General features: G+C 38.0%; 3 protein-coding genes across 6 annotated transcripts in view; 1 reads left to right on the forward strand and 2 right to left on the reverse strand.

Moving 5' to 3' along the window:
• The window catches only part of septin8a (septin 8a), a 231581-nt gene extending 224086 nt beyond the window's left edge, over positions 1–7495 (reverse strand). For 2 of the 3 annotated variants that reach the window (XM_089123621.1, XM_089123622.1), the window contains exon 1: positions 7357–7495. In XM_089123621.1, the coding sequence (XP_088979747.1) occupies positions 7357–7386 (30 nt within the window). In that variant the 5' untranslated portion in view covers positions 7387–7495. The remainder of the gene's footprint in view (positions 1–7356) is intronic. The other variant, XM_089123623.1, reaches the window with a different exon arrangement.
• A 1003-nt stretch (positions 7496–8498) lies between these two features.
• Positions 8499–11547, forward strand: sowahaa (sosondowah ankyrin repeat domain family member Aa). Its single transcript, XM_039663509.2, has one exon. It carries the CDS (start codon positions 8581–8583, stop codon positions 9832–9834), a length of 1254 nt encoding a protein of 417 aa, XP_039519443.2. The 5' UTR covers positions 8499–8580; the 3' UTR covers positions 9835–11547.
• Positions 11548–14730: 3183 nt separating this feature from the next.
• The window catches only part of shroom1 (shroom family member 1), a 60049-nt gene continuing 51819 nt past the window's right edge, over positions 14731–22960 (reverse strand). For both annotated transcript variants that reach the window (XM_089123708.1, XM_039663667.2), the window contains 2 exons: positions 21924–22196; positions 14731–18035 (listed from right to left, as the gene is read on the reverse strand). In XM_089123708.1, the coding sequence (XP_088979834.1) occupies positions 17778–18035; positions 21924–22196 (531 nt within the window). In that variant the 3' untranslated portion in view covers positions 14731–17777. The remainder of the gene's footprint in view (positions 18036–21923; positions 22197–22960) is intronic.

A 22960-nucleotide genomic window follows, 5' to 3' on the forward strand; every position in this document is an offset into this window, starting at 1 on the left:
CTGAAAGCATTTTTGGAAAACATGCAGTCTGGGAAGAATCTTGGGAAGGCTTAAACAATGGCCATATAGGGGCCGATAGTAAACGCCCCGGCCGCAGGGGGAACTGTTCCCTCAGGGGGCAGTACATCAAGAGGAAGTGGAGCAGCGTTCGGGCCCTGGAACAATATTTTCTCAAGCAGCCCTCACGGTGACAGGCCTGATTCATGACACACACTGACAGAACACACTGAGAGCTGTGTGCAACTCGGCAAACATTCCATGCATTTCTATGAAAAAGAATCGCCCCATCCAAAAACACTTAAAGAAATAATTCATTCAGCAGGGAAACTCGGTCCTCAATCAAAACACCACTGACTTCAGTTGTTGCCTATTCTTCCTTAGGACTAGGGATGCACCGATATGAACGATATTGGCCGATACCGATAATTCTTTATATTTGAAAGCCGATAACCGATATATCGGCAGATAAACTTAAATCCAAATTTGTATCTAATTTTGAGAGCCTGATTACAAAAACAAAAGTCTCACAATTAAATCCATGTCCCAAGCACACAATTATAATGATGTTCTCATTATAGTGTTGTATAGCCGATATGACAGATTTGCGTTGCACATGTTGTCCCAAACCAAATTTTAATTTTTTGAAGAGATTTCAATCATATTTCAAGAAATTTAAAAAGATAAACAGTGCTCAACAAGTGTCTCAGCTGAAGGGAATAATACATCATTATCGGCTTTAATATATCGGCCACATTTTCATTCCAGGCCGATAACGATAACATTAAAAATGAACATATATCGGCCGATACCGATATGCTGGCCGATATATATCGTGCATCCCTACTTAGGACACAAAAGAAGATATTTTGAATAATGTACTAGTGGCAATTTTCGATTTGATAATAATAAACAGCTTCAAAATAGATCACAGAATTGCTAATAACAGTGGCTTCAACTGCATCAAAAAACACGCTTTATATGCCATGATGAGGGTTGAAAAAAGATATATTTTCAGGCCCTGTTTACACGAGAACGCTCGCGGGTGAAAACGTAAAAATATTTTATCGGACGTGCCTTTCGTTTACACGGCGACGGCGTTTTTTAGGGCTTAAAAACGCAAAAAAGTGAAACCACCCTCCAGAGTGGAAATCTTTAAAACGCTAATATTGATTTAAAACAATAACTCTGTAGGGAACAATGGACAATCAAAGGTAGATGGGAACTCAGCCGCTGAAAAACCCTTCTGTATGGTGACATGCATATAATGAAATAAAGAAAAAAGGTCTCACTATTCCAATAGTCCACTATAGACGGTCTACTAACTATAAGTAACTTTGCAAGTACATGTCAACTGTCAGTCATTAGATTATTAATTAGGGACGCACCGATATGAACATTTTGGCCGATACCAATAACCGATAATTCTTTATATTTGAAAGCCGATAACCGATATATCGGCCGATAAATCTAAATCCAAATTTTATATAATTTTTGAAAGCCTGATTGCAAAAACAAAAGTGTCACAATTAAAATCCGTCCCCTAACACAATTATAATGTTCTCATTATAATTTCATGTAGCCGATATGATAGCACATTTTGCACTTAACTATATTAAGATCAATCATGTTGAACATTGCGCATCTGAAGTGTCTCAGGTCTCATGTGTTGAAGGAAATAATTCATTATTTATCAGCTTTAATATATCAGCCAAATTTTATAATCGGGCCGATAACAATAACATAAAAATTAGCAAATATCGGCCGATATCGATATGGTGGCCGATATATCGTGTACCCCTATTATTAATAGACTGTCTGCTTAATATCTAATAACTCTTTATTGTGATTCTTCCTTAGGACTAGGGATGCACCGATATGAACGATATTGGCCGATACCGATAATTCTTTATATTTGAAAGCCGATAACCGATATATCGGCCGATAAACTTAAATCCAAATTTGTATCTAATTTTGAGAGCCTGATTACAAAAACAAAAGTCTCACAATTAAATCCATGTCCCAAGCGCACAATTATAAAGATGTTCTCATTATAGTGTTGTATAGCCGATATGACAGATTTGCGTTGCACATGTTGTCCCAAACCAAATTTTAATTATTTGAAGAGATTTCAATCATATTTCAAGAAATTCAAAAAGATAAACAGTGCTCAACAAGTGTCTCAGCTGAAGGGAATAATACATCATTATCGGCTTTAATATATCGGCCACATTTTCATTCCAGGCCGATAACGATAACATTAAAAATGAACATATATCGGCCGATACCGATATGCTGGCCGATATATATCGTGCATCCCTACTTAGGACACAAAAGAAGATATTTTGAATAATGTACTAGTGGCAATTTTCGATTTGATAATAATAAACAGCTTCAAAATAGATCACAGAATTGCTAATAACAGTGGCTTCAACTGCATCAAAAAACACGCTTTATATGCCATGATGAGGGTTGAAAAAAGATATATTTTCAGGCCCTGTTTACACGAGAACGCTCGCGGGTGAAAACGTAAAAATATTTTATCGGACGTGCCTTTCGTTTACACGGCGACGGCGTTTTTTAGGGCTTAAAAACGCAAAAAAGTGAAACCACCCTCCAGAGTGGAAATCTTTAAAACGCTCCACCGCCGCGTTCCCGTGTAAACGGTAAAAACGTAAAAGTCTGCTTGACAGTGAAGGTTATACGCAGGCGCGCAGGGTTGGCGTTGTTGTAGTATGCACTCTTAGCTTCCTGGAGTGCATACTACATTGAATTTCAGAGACTTTTGCATCACCATCTACACGCGGATTTCACACCCCGCAGAATAAAAAGTGATAACGCAACGCCACTTTTGCGTTTTCTCTTCAGAATCGCTTCCGTGTAAACATAGCCTTAGATTAGACGAACACTTTAAGATCAGAAATTAATTTCCGTCATTTGCACCAGTGGCTGAATTAATAATAATATCGGCATAATATCGGCATCGGCCGCTATATTCATTTTTAATGCTATCGTTATCGGCCTGATAGGAAAACTTGTCGGATATGCCGATAAATAATGCATTATTTCCTCCAGCTGAGGCACTTCAGATGTGCACTGTTCAACATGATGGTTTTAAATTGCTTGAAAAATGATTGGAATTACTTCAGAAAAGGATAATACAGTTCACTGCAACATGCACAGCAAGTCTGTCATATCGGCTCCATAAAATGAAAAGAAAACACTATAATTGTGTGTTTGGGGGATATGATTTAATGGTTAAACTTTTCTTTTTGTAATCAGGCTCTCAAATCTGATCTAAAAGTGTACTAAATTTATATTTATCGGCCGATATATCGGTTATCAGCTTTGAAATATAAAGAGTTATCGGATGGTATCGGACAAAAATTTAATATTTTTCATATATCCCTAAGAATGATTTAAAACAATAACTCTGCAGGGAACAATGGACAATCCATGATGGAGTCTAGGACAACACAGCCTGTTAAAGGCAGATGGGAACTCAGTGACAGTGGAGAAGAGCCAAATTGGGACGGCTCCACTCTCACCCCCCACGTACACCTGAGTGTGTGTGTGTGTGTGCCCGCTTCAGCAAACTGACACAACAACAACCCTCATCGGAAATTTCTCTGGCATCTCATCTGATATGACGGGTGGAGGGGCCGGTGTGGACTATGGAGAAGAATGCAGATGGTCGAGATTTGGGTGGCATCTGCGCTGAACATGGTTTTATCTGCGTGCATGTACACACACACACACACACACACACACACCCCTTGCTGTATAGCCATCACTCAGTGCATGCATTCACAATCTCTTTTTAAACCTGAAATAAAAGACAGGTGTAAAGTATTGCATTTAACACTAATGCCGTCACCCGTCAGGGCAAGTCCCATCATGAAATTTAAGGTCATAAAAAGTCTTAAGCCTAAATATCTTAAAGTGTATGTAATATTATTTTAAAAGGTTCACCCAAAAATGAAAAAAAACCGTATCATTACTCACATGAGACTTCCGCCGTCGAAACACAAATGTAGATATTGTAATGAATCCCTCCACACAACTACCACTTCATGGCTCAAATTCATTAAGAGATCATAAAACTAATCCATTTGAACTGAGTGTTTTAGTAAAAAAAATTGACAAACACTTGATCGCTTTAATGATGAACATTAATTTAGGCTTTTATTCGTGCATATAAACATTGATAAGTGAACAACATAAACGTGAGAACAAAGCTCTCGCTGAAGAACAAACATGACGCGCAACACGAGGACGAACCGCAACGATGGAAAAGAGGAATTGTGGCAAAGCCTAATGTGATTATTAGAGCCAGACCGATATATATCGGCCGGCCGATATTAGGCATTTTCCATAATATCGGTATCGGCAGTCATAATGGCCGATAAATTAATATTTAAAAAAATAAAATAAAAACGGACGAAACACGCTTTAATCATCTCTCCTTGGCCTGTTATATTGAAAATGTATGTTTTACAATTTGCAGTATGATGTTATCTATTGCTAAATTATGGCTCATCATAGACTAGCTAACCACAAAGCTAGCTAATGCCACTATCATCAGTGGAAGACCGCTAACGTTAACATTAATGAGCTTGGAAACCACGATGAACTTTTTCTACCTAAATAAAGTAATGATTACTGTATTTATAACTCGCACATCTCTAGTTACAGTCCCTGCATTGTAAAATGTAAGTTATACTTGCGAGGAGTGAATATTTAGACATAGAGAAAAAGTATCAAACGTATCTTGTGCAGAAAAGTTAACTTTTCTTTTATACGTGTGTGAAATCCAACAATATTTAATAAAAAAAAAATATCGGCCGATATATCGATATATATTTAAAACCCAAAAATATTTGTATCGGTATCGGCCTTCAAAATCCTTTATCAGTCGGGCTCTAGTGATTATTAAACTTAGTCTATGATTTAATTCAATAAATACATGTTAAATTGCATAATTTGAAGCAGAAACACATTTTGTAGTCTGAGAAATTAAATAGTTCTCCTTGTTAATGTTTGCTTGTATCGTTTTATTAAGGAAAAACACATTAATGGATGAATTTCCCTGAAGTTTTTCAATGTTCTCCACAGGGTAAAAGTAAAGCTCATGCTCTTGCCTCGAAAATTAAGACACAAAGTCTCACACACTGACCTTCATAACATAAGATCAGTGGTCTCATCTCATATGCAAATCATGTGATGTTTGTGTTTATTAATGTCAGTGGTCAGGATTTCTGAGCATGAACAGGACGTTGACTCATCACGAAACTCATATAGCAGCTCTAAATAACAGTTCACAACAGCCCTGCCCTGAAACTATAATACACTCAATTAAATTAATGCTGAACAGGACGGTCTTGTTCCAACCCTTTCAGTGAGAAAACTGAACTGTGAAGAGTTGTGCAATTATAGGCTTCATCTGTCCGTAAAAGAGATTCAGTACTTCACACAAAAATTAAAACTCTCTTATTTATCCTCACAAGTGCAAGAGAGACATTAGCACTACACATTACATAACACACACCTATTTCACTGAACGGAAACAATTTGATAATACGTTCCACTAAATGAGGATGCATAAATGATGACAGGATTCTCTGTCCCGTGATGTAATTAGATTTGACAGCTCAATGCAGTTGATCAATACGGCCCCTAAAACCACACAAAGCTCCGATCAAAAGGCACTGACTGTGAAACACGCTTACATTTTTTCATTCATTCTCCTGGATTTAAAGCTAACCAAGACGCTGAAATCAACGCACCAGTGGACAGTTGCATAAACTGCTTAGACTAGTCTTACGAGTTAGTCGTGTCATTTTTTCCTTTAACGCTGGTTGCACTTTTTATATGTCATGAACATTAAAAACAAGACTGGCCTAATTTGAATCTGAAAAGTAAGATTAATAACCCCTTGACAAGCTATTTGCTCAGACTAGTTGTTAAGACACGACACAGGTTTAATATAGAGGAGAGGTTAATGAAACCGGCCACAGGTTTCACTTCCACAGAACACACATTCAACTATTAGCTTTCCCCACAGCTCAATACAGTTATTCTTCTCTAACCCAAACTAGTTTCCCTCAAATCCAGAGCACTTCCTCAAAATCAGCAGTGGAAAAGTCATTCCCTGAGCATTTCCCGGGACGGTGATGGATGACTTCTCACGGCACATCTTCGTCTGGTTGAACTGTCGCTCAAAACACAAGATGAACTTGCCCTTGAAAGCCAGGTTAGATCAACATTGGCAAGCTTCTTGACCAAGGAAGTCTTGCTGAAAGGGTTAATTCACCCAAAAATAAAAATGATCCCATAATTTACTCACCCTCAAGCCAAGCGTGTGTATGACTTTCTTCTTTCAGCCAAACAGTTTTATTAAAGCAGTTTTCTAAGCTTTATAATGGGAGTGAATGGTAAAAAAGCTCATCCATCCATCATAAAAGTAATCCATACGGCTCCAGGGGTTAATAAAGGCCGTCTGAAGTGAAGCCATGTGTTTTTGTAAGGTAATATCCGTATTTACAACTTTATAAAGTATAATCACTGGCTTTTGGGAACGGCCGTACGCGAGTCTAGATTTGGCGGAAGAGTGAACTCTGACTGCCATTATATAGGCCTAACTCTGATTGTGTTTGGATGTAAGAAGAAAGTTAAAGTTAGGATGGCTTGTGGATGAGTATTTTTCAATCAACAGCATCTGAAAACTTAGTTCTCATAAACGAATTATCCTTCTTCACACAAATCACCACCAAAGATCCCGTAATAAACACATGAATTGTTCGAGTTTGATTGCGGGACTGTCACCTCATCCGCCCTTTCTGTCACTCTTCACTGAGGGCCTCATGTTGGCCCCAAACTTTACCGGCTCTAGCCTGCCAGTTCACAGCAGTGTTGTTCAATGGGGGATTATGGGTATAAAACACTCACAATGTCAAGTGTTAAAAGAGGGAGCATGTTGCCTTAAAAAACAATCTTGCAAACTACTGAAATATCATTACTATAGACTGCATCAGTCTGATGACTGTACTACAGAGATGTTCACAACAAACACTCAAGAGATTGAGAAAAGACAAGTTCAACACCCTTTTCGGGTCACTAGAACACTATACAGCTAGAATAAGATCACAAAAGACAGATAATACACCTGGTCTGACCTGTAGTGTACACACACACAGTAAAGCAGTGAATAGTCAATATAGAGTCCGTTGGGCTAAGCTAGAGAGTAGCGCTCGCGCTAGTCCTAATTCATTACAGATAAACCTGTACAGACCGTGTATGTTGTCCATCTAACGTTAAGTGGGTTTCCGGAAGTAAAAACTGACTTTAAAAGGTACTCACAGAAAATATGTCTACATCTGTGGCCGCCATGATGAGGAATGTGTGTGTTTGGAGGATAAGGCGAAAGGGAGCAGCCTGCCTTCGTCTCACTCACTCTCACTGTGGTCGGGCTAGAGAATTTACCACCGTTACTATGGTGAAGGCCTTGCTTATGAATTTAAATGACGCAATGTTACGCTCTACGCTGATTGGCTGTAAGGCACAAGCAAGCAACGCTGAGGGCTCGACTCTTGAATATTAATTAGGTTACGTAAGACCGGACGGAGCCTTTTTTCTTTTCTTTTTCTTTCTTAATGCTCAATATCATACAAATACATATAATTATAATAAAACAATCAAAGAAAAAAAAAAACAATCATTATACAAAAGCAATGAAAAACATAAGATGATATACACTACAAATACCATAGACTAGGAAAGCTTTTTGGTGCATGTATTTTCTTCAAATATTTCTTCACAATATTTAATATCTTAGCGATTTTATTATTATTTATATAACCAAGAGATTTAAGAAGAGCGAGTGTCAAAATAAGGATAGGACAGAATATTGGTAAACATTTGTTTATGAATGAATAATTTGCCATATAAAATAAAGAAATGAACAATGTAGTCTAGGGGTTTGTTTCTATCGTCATTATAATAAAAAATAATGTATTTTAAACTGAAAGAATTTGTGTCATGACCGGACGAATCAGAATGATTGTTTAGCTGCTCGAGACGACGGAATTAATATTCATGAGACAATATTTTGCCATACTAGGATTCGTAATTTCGCAAAAACACTTCAATATGTCTTCTTCCTGGAAACTCAATTGCTTCAAGAGTGTCTTTTCTTAAGACCCGACAAGATAGAGCTTATAAATAAATAATTACGCAAGTGATAATGACTTAACTGAACATGTTCATCGCACAGGGACGATACATGCACTTTGTTGATTTAACGTTATTGAGTTTAGCGTTTTGTAATTTTATAATGCTGTAGCCAACTTATTATTACTGATTTAATTTAATTTTAAACAATTTAACAATTTAAAAGTAACTCGCTATGTGTCTACCCATCTTCTTGATTTAAAAAAAAAAAGATTTTAATTAAATGAAACCTTTTTAAAAGCCCCGCCCCCACCCACGTCTGATTCTCCTTCTTCTTACGTGTTGTTTCCGGAAGACAGGTGAAGGTGTGGCTACACTCCAGGAGTCTCAGTCGACAGAAAGAATAAAGTATGTATGTTTCTATCTAATTCAGAAATGGCTCTGACCCAAGAGGCGATTTTAAACACATTATTAGAAGGCAGAGGAAAGGTAAAAAACTCAGAGCTGCTCAGCAAGTTTAAAGAGCATTTAAACTGCGCTGATCCGGCTGAGAAGAAGCAGAACCGAGATCTCTTCAAGGCGTGTGTGAACAACATTGCCTTTGTGAAAGAATTCCAGGAAACCAAGTATGTAGTCCTGAGAAAGGTATACCATCACCTGCTAAAAGCCTCAAGCGATGATAATGAAGATCCAGAGGAAGATGAGAAGGAAGAAAGCAAGAAGTCAGAGACTGAAGTTATCTCTCCAATAGAAAGTGCTTTGGGAAGATGTACGAATGTGGACTTTACACCTAAAAGGTCTTTAAATTTCACCGTTCCACTGAAGTCTGATGACAAACATAGAGCGGAGAAGACGAACAAACCATGTGCACTTCCTTTACGAATCCCTCAAGATCAGACTCGCAGGAATCCCTCGGGAACGACGGACTCTGAACGAGAACGACAGTGGAGGAGAACGACCACAGATGGAGAAGTTAGCGACTCTCCTCAGGTTCGTAGACACTTCAAGACCCCTAAACCAGCGGATGAGCCGAAGGAGCAGTCGGAGCCGTTCTCGCTGGACCCTGCGGAGCACGAGTGGCTGGTGAAGTCCGCGGCGGGACAGTGGAGTCATGTGTACGGGCTCCTGCTGAAGGACGCTCAGCTCGCGGAGAAGAAGGACTTCACGTCCGGGTTCACGGCGTTACACTGGGCCGCCAAGAGTGGGAACACCGACATGGTCCGCAACATTATTGAGGTTTCCCGGAGAAAAGGACACGGCGTGGACATCGACGTTAAGTCTAACGGCGGATACACCGCGCTACACATCGCCGCCATCCACACACACACGGCTCTAATCGATGTTCTGGTCCGCGAGTACGGAGCCAACGGGAATATACGGGACAACTGTGGGAAGAAGCCCTACCATTACCTGAGGAAAGACGCTTCGGGAGAAGTGAGGGAGCTCCTGGGAGAGCCGAGGGCCAGCCAGCAGGAGGCGCCGGCGCCCCGAGAGGAGTGCGACCCGCACAAACACCCCAAAATCAGGCTTTTCCCAACTTATCCGGTCGGGATCAAGAAGAAGAGCAAGCCGAGGTTCCAGTTGACATCGTTGGGAGAAGACGACCGAGCGGAGCGGGACGAGCCGGTGTCGCATAAACAGAGGCTCGCGACAGACGCCTATCCATAACTCACGCCAATCAGCCTTTACATGGGAATTCTGTTCATTTACATTCTGTTTTCACTGATTACTATTTTTTTAAACGAAGCAAAGTCGCATAAACAGAGACGGCTCTCCATAACCACGCTCATATTCATGTCAATATTGGGAATTTATATGGAAATTCAGAGGAATTCTGTTCATTTAAATTCTAATCCTTTATATATACACACAGTATATATTTATTGCAAGTTATAATTCAGTACAAAGGGAAATTCACTGTAAAAAATATTTTCAAGATTTGTTATCACAACATATTTTCTTTTGTCAAATCAACTTTATAATAATTTATTTAGTTGAGATAACTTATTATTTTGAGTTTCTGATGATTAAATTAATCTACGTCATTGTATTAACTCACTTTTTCCAGTTCAATCAACTTAAAATTTTAAGGCAACCCAGGTTACTTACTTTTTTAAGTTAAACCAACAATATTTTTTACAGTGTAGTAATCACAACATTTTTTCTTTTGTCAAATCAACTTAAATAATTTATTTAGTTCAGATAACATATAATTTTGAGTTTCTGATGGTTAAATTAATCTCCTTCATTGTATTAACTCACCTTTTCTCCATTCAATGAACTTAAAATTTTAAGGCAACCAGGTTACTTACTTTTTTAAGTTAAACCATCAATATTTTTTTTTGCAGTGTACTGAACAATGAACATGAACATGTGGGGATTCAGAGAAGGGGAAAAAGTAATAATATAAGAAAAATTACAATTTACGTAAACATTTAAAGTGCAAACGCTCATATTTATGCATATCAGCCTTTATACGGGAATTCTGTTCATTTAAATTTTATTTTACTTTTTTAATGTATTGCAAATTATTATTCAGTACAAAATAACACATAATAAACGCAAATGTGGAGATACAGAGAAAAGGAAAAAGTAATGAAAAAAGAAAAATACATAAAACTTGTTCTATAATATAGAGCTATTTTTATTGGCGGGATGATAATAATAACTATAAATCATAAGCAAATACTTTGCAGTTAGGTTTGTGAATGGTATTTACACATCATACAAAAAGTTTTTTTTCAATTCTATTTTCACGATGAATGATTGATGCCATACACTACTATTACAAAAAATAATAATAGTTTTATTCAGCACTAAATGCACACAATAAATAAATGCTTTTCCACAAAAACTGATCTGTTTTCAACTATAATAATCATAAATGTGTCTTGAGGGGCAAATCAGCATATGAATGATTTCTGAAGAATCATGTGACACTGACGACTGGAGTGATGATTGTGTTTTAAAATAAATTCTTTCAAATAGAAAACAGTTATTTTGAACAGTAGCCATATTTCACAATATTACTGTTTTTACTGTATTCATGATCAAATAAATGCAGCCTTGGTGAGCAGAAGACACTTCTTTTGAATATGCATATTATTATAGTCAAATAGATATATATATAGTACACATATGAAATATCCAAGAAATGTATCTTAGGGTGCAGGAGTGGAAAACAAAACTTAATTGTTCTTTTCTGACGGTTTATGCATCAGATGTCGTATCATTCATATTTAATGCTGATCAACATGTCTATTATCCAGGATTTTTGGGACCTTTATACTACATATGGGATCTTAACTTACAATAAATGCATTTCTTATTATCCAAAAATGTAAATTATTATGTAAATAAACATAATTTTGTGAACCTTTACTTAGTTTTGTGGTGTATATCTGTGATGTTGTTTCCTTGAAATAACAAAGAAAAGTGCTGGGAGTTTAATCAACATGATCTGACAAGATAAGAACTGACCAGTTTAGCTTACAGCTGCATCTCTAGATGTTCCCATGATGCATCAGCGCTGCACTGGACCCTCTGGCCTCGAGGCCGAGCACGTTCTCCTCCATCTATGTTCATTAGTGAAGCGAAATGCCTTCAGACACGCGTGTGCATGATTCGGCATGCGTGACAGGCCTTTATGCGTTTCATAACATTGTTGTTTTGCTAAGAGCTTATGAAGTTCACTATAGAAAATACAAGATTGACGTGAGTGACCTTCATGGAGAAGTTGCATCATATTTGACCTTGACCCCCAAGTGTTTGTCTTTTTGCATTGTGATATTCACAGATAGTTACATGACATCTCCCCCTAAATGCATCATGAAAAGGCCTAAATAGGCTAATAACACACACACACACACACACACACACACACACACACACACACACACACACAATACATATACTTATTATATGGCCCAGAGATTTACCCATTTACATTTTAGGCTAAGCTTTAAACACATCACATTATTTTTCAAAGCATTTTTTTATTTTCAGATAATTGCATCTTAATTCCTGACCTAATCTGACTACTTGTAATGAAACAGACACTGATGATGTACAATGAGAAAACTTTATTCACATTAAACCAATAGAATTCATGCGTCCCTCAAACACAAAACCACAAGATGGCGGCAAAACTGCTGAACGTCACATTCACACACAGCACACCACACACACAAACGCTCATTAACAGTTTCGTGTGTTGTCGAAACTGTTAATAAAACTAGGGCTTTCGTGTATGATTCCAGGCAATATTTACATGTACACTGGACGGAAAGGTCAAAACAAACTTTCACTAACCGTTACCGAGAAGCCAACTGTTCATGTTTCCACAAGAAAAACTAAAGAAATGACAGAAAAAAATTCTAAAGGTGCGTTCCATTCGACCGTAAGTGGACTGCGAAGTGGACTTCACAGGGTATTTCGCCATCTTAAGTGAGATTCCAATTCGAAGGGAACAAACATGTTCAGTTCGAAGGGCACTGCAAACGGCATACGGAATAAGGGAACATGATCGATATCACTTCACAGGAAGTCAGTGCTTCAAGTCCACTTCAAATGATAAACCGTGTTCAGTAGGGAGCAGTTAACACTGCGTAGGGACCCTGTCGAATGGAACGCACCTTAAGACTTCAACTTCCTTGACAAGTTGCAATTTAAAGCACGGAATGACTGTAAAATACACATACTGATATTCTTGGTAACACTTTAGAATACGGTTCCTTCGTTAATGAATAACTACACAAGAACTAATGAGTAACACAATATTAACAATCTAGTAACTATTATTAACTAACAAGAAACTCTGATTAACGAACTAGTAAGTAATAGCGCACAGATGAAAGTGGTAGTTCACTATTAAGTAATCAATAACTACTATTTTTTTAATACTTCCCAGAGAACTACTGAAAAAGTTTATTAATAATCTAGTAACTACTATTAACTAAAAAAAACTCTTATTAACGAATTAGTAAGTAATAGCTCACAGATGAAAGTGTTACTTGATACTTCTGTGGGAATTACTAATTATTTGGATCCGTATTATAAAGTGAAGATCATTGGAACTAACTAGTAATTACTCAAGTGTTACTACATGATCTAGTCATGATTTGTGCAAACGTTTGAGATTTTTGGTGAACTTTAGTCACTTTTAGAAAATGTCTTTAGTAACACTTGAGTCATTACTAGTTAGTTCCAATGATCTTCACTTTATAATACGAATCCAAATAATTAGTAATTAATAGCTCATAGATGAAAGTGTTACTAGATACTTCTGTGGGAATTACTAATTATTTGGATCCGTATTATAAAGTGAAGATCATTGGAACTAACTAGTAATTACTCAAGTGTTTCTACATGATCTAGTCATGATTTGTGCAAACGTTTGAGTTTTTTGGTGAACTTTAGTCACTTTTAGAAAATGTCTTTAGTAACACTTGAGTAATTACTAGTTAGTTCCAATGATCTTCACTTTATAATACGAATCCAAATAATTAGTAATTCCCCCAGAAGTATCTAGTAACACTTTCATCTGTGAGCTATTACTTACTAATTCGTTAATAAGAATTTCTTTTAGTTAATAGTAGTTACTAGATTGTTAATAAACTTTTTCAGTAGTTCTCTGGGAAGTATTAAAAAAATAGTAGTTATTAATTACTTAATAGTGAACTACCACTTTCGTCTGTGCACTATTACTTACTAGTTCGTTAATCAGAGTTTCTTGTTAGTTAATAATAGTTACTAGATTGTTAATATTGTGTTACTCATTAGTTCTTGTGTAGTTATTCATTAACGAAGGAACCGTATTCTAAAGTGTTACCATATTCTTTTGCAATGTGAACGTGTATCAACAGTAAACTTGTACTATGATGGACAGAAGTAATGAATGTTCTCAAAAGTAAATCCTCACAGTTTGTTTTTGTCTGGTAGAATCTCCGATCTCTGGACAGTTCATTTGCCGTTTCCATGGATGCAGTACGAACTGTTTCCGGCCAACGGTGGCAGTGGGCGGAGTCACACAGATCAAAACAAGAACAAACATTCCGCCACGGAACGCTCATTCCAGCTGTGTGAATTTAGCATGTTTACTAAAATTCTGCAAACATATTACAGTATTTTTATGGTGTAGTAGATTAAGATGATCGGCCCCTGGAGTATTATTGATAAATTGTGAGAAAGGTGTAGGATTAAATACGCTCATGCTTCTTCCTACTCCTTTTCAGACATGTATAAGTTAATATTGTTTTTTTTATTATTATTTTCTTTTGATTTCCTATTTTATATATATATATTTTGGTTTCTGATTTGAGGAGTATTTGTTGTTAATAGGTTTTTGTTCTTGTCATTAAGTTTTTATTTTATTTTTTTCCTATACATGTTCGATGCACAATACGAGCTGCAACGGGGGTGTCGAAATACTATTGGGTAAATTGGCAGTGGGCGGAGTCACACAGATCAAAACAAGAACAGACTTTGCTCATTCCAGCAAAGAGTGAATTTAACATGTTTCCTAAACATCTGCAAACATATTACTTATTTTAATAGTGTAGTAGTAAAAAAAAAAAAAAACAAAAAAAACATACAGCACCTTTAACGTATAAAAATGTTTTTGTTTTTTGTGGTTATGCAAACGTTACTTTTGAATGTTATAGCAAATTATAATGTTCTAATGTTTTGAGAATGTTATTAAAGACCACATCATTTTAACGTTGAATGTTTAAAGGCACACTATGTAGAAATTGTGTAGTCGCTGTGGAATTCTTGCGCTGTCGTAAATAGCTAGCTAAACATATGTGGAAATTATTGGACTGGTCTAATTATCAACAATGGATGACAGAACAGCATCGTAAAAAAAAAGACATAGGTAACACTTTACAATAAGGTTCATTATGCATTAACTAACATGAACTAACGATGAGCAATGCATTAGTTACAGTGCTTGTTAATCTTTGTTAATGTTAGTTAATATAAATACAGCTGTTCATTGTGTGTTCATGTTAGTTCACAGTGCATTAACTAATGTTAACTAATACAACCTTTGATTTTAATAACGTATTAGTAAATGTTGGAATTAATATTAACTAAGATTAATAAATGCTGAAGAAGTATTGTTCATTCTTAGTACATGTTAACTAATGTAGTTAACTAATGAACCTTATTGTAAAGTGTTACCAAGACATACATGCAAGCGCAACAAAATACAACATAGAATGCAAACAAGTTTAGAAATAAGATTTACTAGTCCATCAACAAGATCGCCAGGTCAGCATCGCTGTTGCATTCAGTGTTGCTTTTTTGAGAGCGCACCAACGAGCGAAAGCCCGACTCTTGTCCGGTTCCTCGCGCGGTCAGATTCTCTTTTCCAAATCTCTTCCGACCTAGTTTTCTTTGCTTTTTCCATCGTCGAGGAACGTTTTCGTAAATGTAAAGCATGTCGTGATTCTCGCGAGATTTGTCGGGGGCGGGATTTGTCCTCTCAAACTTGCATTGCTGGTTTTTACAGCAGTTTTTCGCCCTACTATTTTTTTTTACGAGTTTGTTTACCACCCACATGACTTTGACGCTGTTATATTACAATTCTTGCATAGTGTGCCTTTAATAAATCAGGAAAGAATAAAAAAGAAAAAAAAGTAATTATGACTTTTATCTCAGAATTGTGAAGTTGGAATTGTGAGATATAAACTCGCAACTCTGAGGGAAAAAAATCAAGTCTTGCGAGTTTATTTCTCGCAATTGTGAGATAAAAAGTCATAATTATCTTTTCAAATGTTTTGTTCTGTGGCGGATACAAGCTTCCATAATTCAAAGTGCTGATGATATTTAAACTTTGCTCTGTAGATCATTTTTGTAAAGGTTTAAAAATAAAAGTACATGCTGAATTGTGATTCCTGTTTTACCCATCAACTTTTCATATTACTTACATTGTTTTAAATGGTCATTTAACCTGCTGTTTCATTATTTCCACCAGGAAATGCAAATCTAGTTCCAATTATTAATATTAATAATGAAAGCAACCATAAATGCACACTGGTTTTTATCATGTTGCTGGTTTGTAAAAGCAATTTACTCGTGTCAGTGATCTTACCATGGTTTTACAGATGGTAAAATCACTTGTGTACACACTCACTGCTGACATGTTTGTGTCAGTGACTCAGTCATTTCTCTCGCTCAAACAGCAGAACACAAGATCATGGGTCACTGTGGATAAATGCAAGGGTATTACAAAGAGGTCTACTCATGCCGAATATACATGCAGTTAAATAATACACACTTCAATCATTACACGCATTCACCATGACAGTGCCAAATGAAATAACAGGACAAAATGAAAAGTTACACTACGCTGCAGCATCAAAGCAATAATAAAGCCCTGAAATTAATGATGAAAACACGATATGAGCATGTGCAGCTTATTGTACAAAAGTGCTTGTTTCTTCCTTTTTTTGGTCGTCATTTTAGAGCGATGTCACACACGCCTGAAAGGACACACTCATGGGCTCTTAAATAAAGCGTTCCATGGTTTTCAAAAGTCAACTTGATATGACCTGCAGAGGAACACAACTACTTTAAGGGCTTTCGCACCGGATAGTGACCCGAGAACTAACGATTCTAATAGGAACGTTTTCCTGGTTGCGTTCGCACCGCTAGTATGAGCTCTGAGTAGGGTTGGGTATCGAGAATCGAGTATCGATTGGAACCGGGACTAACTTTTCATTTTTCCCGGAATCGTTCAAAAGTTAAAATTTCGATTCCTAGTTTCGATATTCACAGTCCGCCGAGCGGAAGAAGAAACCGCTGAACAACACCAAAGAAGAAGCGTCGGCATAACCGCGCGAGTCGAACATGAGTAGCTTACGTCGGCGATCCAAAGTGTGGCTTCACTTTTCTAAAAATAACGAAATCTCGGCAAAATGCTAAATTTGTGACAGAAGGAGTATTTCCTTCAGAAAGACCGTTGGTTAGCAAGGTTAGCTAAACTTTTTTGACCCTGCCTCTTAAAAGAATCGGAATCGAGAATCGTTAGGAACCGGAATCGAAACAAGGAATCGGAATCGGCATCAGAATCGTTCAAATTCAAACGATACCCAACCCTATCTCTGAGTGACGCTGTTGAGACTTTTATTTTGACGTCGCTCACATTCTCCGTGTTCATTAGTCTACGATCTGTCTCAAATAAAACTGTTATACAGAAAGTCGTCAGTAATGAAGAGTTATTAGTGTGTTGATGAGCAGATCATGTCTCAAAGTCACGTTGGGTTTTCTCCTCAGTGTAAAGGTCGAGAGACTCATCTATCACTGTTTGACATGTTCATAGAGTTAGTTTCTTCAGTAAATATATAGGCTATAATCTGTGTGTTTTTAAAGATGGCGTGTTCTGGTGTTTGTTCGAACACTGAGGTCACGGTCAGTTAGGGTTAGGGTTAGATTAGCTATTAGCTAAATTAGTTCCTGCGGTGCGAACGCGCCAAACTCTGGGAACTTAGAACCGCCAATAGTTGCAGGAACTATGACCTGCTTCCTCCGGTGTGAAAGCCGCTAGTGTTTCAAAGCATTACCAGTCTCAGGAAAACACATGAGTCGGCAGATGTCTGGAGATGTTCTCATGGGGTTGGGATAGTGCTGAGCAAGGCCTCGAGCTGCTCCTCTCCTAAACGCTGCTTCTCCTCCAGGTCTTTCTGGCGGATGAGTAAGGAGGCCGTGGTCTGGATGAAGAGCCGGTACTCCTGCATCTGTGTGTCCGTCAGGTGCTTGGACAGAAAGCTGGAGACCAGGCGCTCCCGACGGTCCAGGTTTTCCTTCAAGTCTTTGGCGTCCTCCCTCTGTTTGCACAGGAGACGGTAGCGGTTGTCCAGCGATTGCTGTGGATCAAAGGAAAGGCAGGGTACGTCACAATTCGGCTCGTTTGTCATTAGTCGACTCGGCGCACAAGGGATATTTTTCTGAAGAACATTTTTAGAAAAAAAAAAAATTTAAATCTGATCTCTTGAGTGGAAAAATGACAATAAATGGCCTTAAAGGAGTAGTTCACTTTTGAAAAAAAAAATTTGCTGATCATTTACTCACCCCCATGTAGGGTTGGGTATCGAGAATCGAGTATCGATTGGAACCGGGACTAACTTTTCGTTTTTCCCGGAATCGTTCAAAAGTAAAAATTTCGATTCCTAGTGTCGATATTCACAGTCCGGCGAGCGGAAGAAGAAACCGCTGAACAACACCAACGAAGAAGCGTCTACCGGAAGTGTTGGCATAACCACGCGAGTCGAACATGAGTACCTTACGCCAGCGATCCAAAGTGTGGCTTCTCTTTTCTAAAAATAACGAAATGCAAAATTTGTGACAAAAGGAGTATTTTTACAGAAGGAGTATTTCCTTCAGAAAGGCCGTTGGTTAGCAAGGTTAGCTAAACTTTTTTGACCCTGCCTCTTAAAAGAATCGGAATCGAGAATCGTTAGGAACCGGAATCGACACAAGGAATCGGAATCGGAATCAGAATCGTTCAAATTCAAACGATACCCAACCCTACCCCCATGTCATCCAAGATGTCCATGTCTTTCTTTCTTCAGTCGAGAAAAGAAATTAAGGATTTTTTCTTCAATGGGGTCCAAATGGTTCAAGGTCCAAAAGACAGTTTCAGTGCAAACTGTTCAAAGGGCTTTAAACGATTCCAGACGATGAATAAGGGTCTTATCAAGCGAAACGATCGCTCATTTAATAAATGAATAACAAAGTGTAAGTTTTATAAGCTCAAATGCGCGCCTTCGAATGCCTCCTGTTCGAACTTGTTTATCAAAATTAACAAATTTTTTTCCGAGTCATTTGGTTCATTCAACGAACGAAATGAACGAATTGACTCGGAAAAAGATTTGTTCATTCTAATAAACGAGTTCGAACAGGAGAGTCACACAGAACAGAGCAAGGCGAGCATTTGAGCTTATAAAACTTAAACTTCAGTTTGCACTGAAACTCTCATTCGGACCTTGAACCGTTTGGTCCCCATTGAAGTCCATTATATGGAGAAAATTCTGGAATGTTTTCATCAAAAACTTCAATTTCTTTTCGACTGAAGAAAGAAAGACGTGGATATCTTGGATAACATGGGGGTGAGTAAATTATCAGCAAAAGTTTTTTTAAAAGTGAACTACTCCTTTATAGCTCTAATGGACCCTTTCGCAGGGAGTTTGATTGACAGGCAATTTGACATAATCCACCATCTGCCGAATCCACAATTTTTGTCCGCCAAAGCAGTCAGGAGAGTTAGTAGATTAACGTTGGAGGATTTGAACTTGAAAAACTAAGTGTACTGACGTCTTTCCACGGTTCATTGATGTTTATTTGATGCTCGGCTATAAATGAGCTAGAAGGAAGATATCGGTTCACGAGCAGCTTTAACTGAGCGAGCCACAAAACCCTATTTACTGTTAAAATTTCTTTAAAAAATGACCAAATTTGAAAGTTGAGACTGTTTCATATCAAAAGTAAGCTGGTGTGTCCTGTCTGTCAGTGTGTTTCAGTGTCCGCTCTGCAATGTGTGTTTTACTGCGTGAGAACATAGTGTGTGAGAGAGGCGTGGCTTGTCGGACATAGCAACAGTAACTAAAGGGGGCGGGTCTTTGCGGACAATTAATTATACTTAAGCTTGTTTCCGCAATGGAACAAAAAAAATAAATAAAAAAGGTAAAAAGGTAATTGCTTTTGTAAATCTGTAAATCTGATCTGTCAGGAAGTCTTTCACAACTCGTGTCCATGACACACATTCCAAGTCCATGCATTCATTATATAAGTAAAAAATAAAGGTAATTGCAACTTTTTAGTTTTTTTCTTCGAAACTGCAAGATTGTAATCATAAATTTAGCAAATTGTAGCTTAGTATTTATAAAGCCCCTTTCACACAGAGATTCCGGAACATACACGGATAAAGTGACCCGGGTTCGTTCGATTTTGGTTCATTCACACTGCCAGTGATTTTCCCGAATGTTCATCATCTCCAGTTTCTTCTGGGAAAGAACATGTCACAATATTCCTCATTATAATAATTCATACGCAGAATAAAGGGGCGGGGCCTGCAAACATTTCCCAAACACGCTCGAAGCGCTCGACCAATCACAACACACTGCTCCAGCCGACCAATCAGAGCACAGAGTGCTTTTCAGAAGGCGGGGCTTCATAGAGAGGTAGTAAACAGAGCGTAACTGACAGACTGGGAAGAGAGGAGACGCAACAATGGAGAATATGAGGAAAATAATCAACATTAAAGCAGGAAAACCTGTTAATAACAGAGTATTGGGAATTCACACGACACGTGACATTAATTTGACAGATAATGTCTTACATTTGCTTATGATGAGCTGCGATTTCTCTCTCGAGAAACCACGTTTGTGCTTTTCTATCTCTGATTTGATCATAAACTAGCTGGCAAACCATCCCGGCTTCAGCGTCATCATTACGACACGGCATTGGTTGCGGCTTTTGTTCACACAGCGCGCGCTCCGGGACTGAACACGCCAATCAACGCGCTGTGTGAAACGGGCTTAAGAGTGTGCAATACCAATGTAACCTCTCACTAGCAGTGAAGTGTGTGCTTTACATCAAGGAGTGGAACGGAAACAAGTTTTTAACCTTATTGTGTTATCCTTGACAAATGAGTGTGTTTCAGCTCTTTCTTGTCTAATAAATCAAATCAAAATCGCAAAGTGCAATCACTAAACTCATCGAAACTGAAGACAGGTTTCCGTCAGGCAGTGATGACACCATCAACATCTGATCCGGCAGAACCAGTCAATCTTAAAGCCAGATCTAAAGAAAGAAGTGTTTCCCAGCACTCAACCTTTCGTGTGTTTAGGGCCCCTCCATCTACACACAGTGTGTGATGTCACTGTTTGATCATAAACAACATCTGCAAAGTTACGACGCTCAAACTTCAAAGCAAACTGAGATATTTGCACATACAGAAACCGCTTTTTAAGGACTACAACAAACGGCTGGAAGAACTACACAAGCTTCCTCCCGGGGAAGTGACATCACTAACCCTAAAATTTACATAAACCCCGCCCCCAGAACATGATTTATAGAGTAAGTAAGTAACTAAGTAAGTAAGTAAAGTTTATTTATAGAGCACTTTTCACCGATAAAAAAATCACAAAGTGCTTTACAAAGTGTAGCCACAAAAAAACAGTATATAATCAGTAAAATTTCAACATTTCAAACATTTAAAAAGCCCAAAATAAAACCCAGTTAACTAAATGCTTGTCTAAATAAAAGTGTCTTAAGATGCCTTTTAAAATAATCGATCGAGTCGGTCACACGGAGGAACAAAGGCAAGGCGTTCCACAGACTAGATTATCAAGACAAAATATGCTAATCAATGACTATAAGATAATGACACGTAAGCTACATAAATTCATCAACTAACCCTTCAGACATGTTGTCTCTCCATCATCATCATCATCATCTCACTCCGGTTTGAACATAAAAGGCTAAAAGTTTTAGAAATGTTCAGTGTGTGTGTGAGGCAATTGAAGCTGCTAAGAACAGCTGTGGCTCCACCCCCTGCGCCGGGAGCAGCAGCTCATTTGCATTTAAAGGGACACACACAAGTTGCGATTTTGCTCACCCTCAAAAAAGGACATTTTTAACATGGTATATAAAAATATCTGTGGGGCATTTTGAGCTAAAACTTCACATACACACTCTGGGGTCATCAGAGACTTATTTTACATCAGTAACCTTTACGTGTGTAATGAACTCACCTTCTCCTCGGTGTCCATGTTGTCGTCCGCAGCGCTGAGGGCGTTCTCCACGCGGGCCAGACGAGCGGACAGGCAGAGAAGAAGACTCACCACCCGCTCCAGGTCTCCGATAAACTGTGTGTATCGCTCGAGCTCGGCTGGCACACAGCTCTCCCGCACCAGAGCCTCTATAGCATCGCCACACACACCGTTCGCCTTCACCTCGGCCTGGACGCCGGACCGGACCTCCTCCACACACTTCAAACGCTCCTCGATACGTGCTATCAGCCATCTCTATACGGGAGAGGAACCATACACAACACATGTTTGTTTATTGGTAATAATAACTAGGCACCCCTCCAACCTGCCAGTAGATTGCAATTAGTAACACACACACACACACACACGTCACTACACAATAAATAACGTCATGACTGCTCATTTACATTGAAGCAATACATCCTACATTTGTTGATGTTGTTTGTACTGCATTTTTCTGTCCTCCTAAAACATATTTTGGTGAAAAGTATGAGGATGAGAGAGGAAGGAGGAGATGCTGGATGACTGGATTTTGTTTGAATAAAAAATTAATGCATGAAATACAAATTTTATAATATATATATATACACATTTCTTTTTTTTTCTTGGTTAGTAGAACTTCTTAATAGCCGATAACCTAAAAATGTTGCACCCAAATTGGTCGGTGAGTGTAAAAGTTATTTTCAAACCCTGATTATAGGAATAAATCCTGATTTACTGTCCACATTTTCTCCACAGACAAACACCGTTATAAACCTTTCCTGACTGACCCTGGGCTCTGAGGTCAAGGTATTTGATTTCTCTCAGTCAAGCCTTGTGAACGATCTTGCTTCACTCTCTAATCGATGTATACACTAATAAACTTTTTTTTTTACATTAGTTAATGTTAGAGCACTGACTTACTTTGAATAACAATGAGCGTGAGTATTCATAAAATAACTAAAATCACGCGATGATTGGCTAATGTCACTGTTATGATTGGCTAGTCACTGTTATGATTGGCTAATGTCACTGTTATG

Source organism: Pimephales promelas, chromosome 19, assembly GCF_988280905.1.
Source record: "Pimephales promelas chromosome 19, fPimPro1.hap1.1, whole genome shotgun sequence".
In the NCBI taxonomy this organism is placed as follows: Eukaryota; Metazoa; Chordata; class Actinopteri; order Cypriniformes; family Leuciscidae; genus Pimephales; species Pimephales promelas.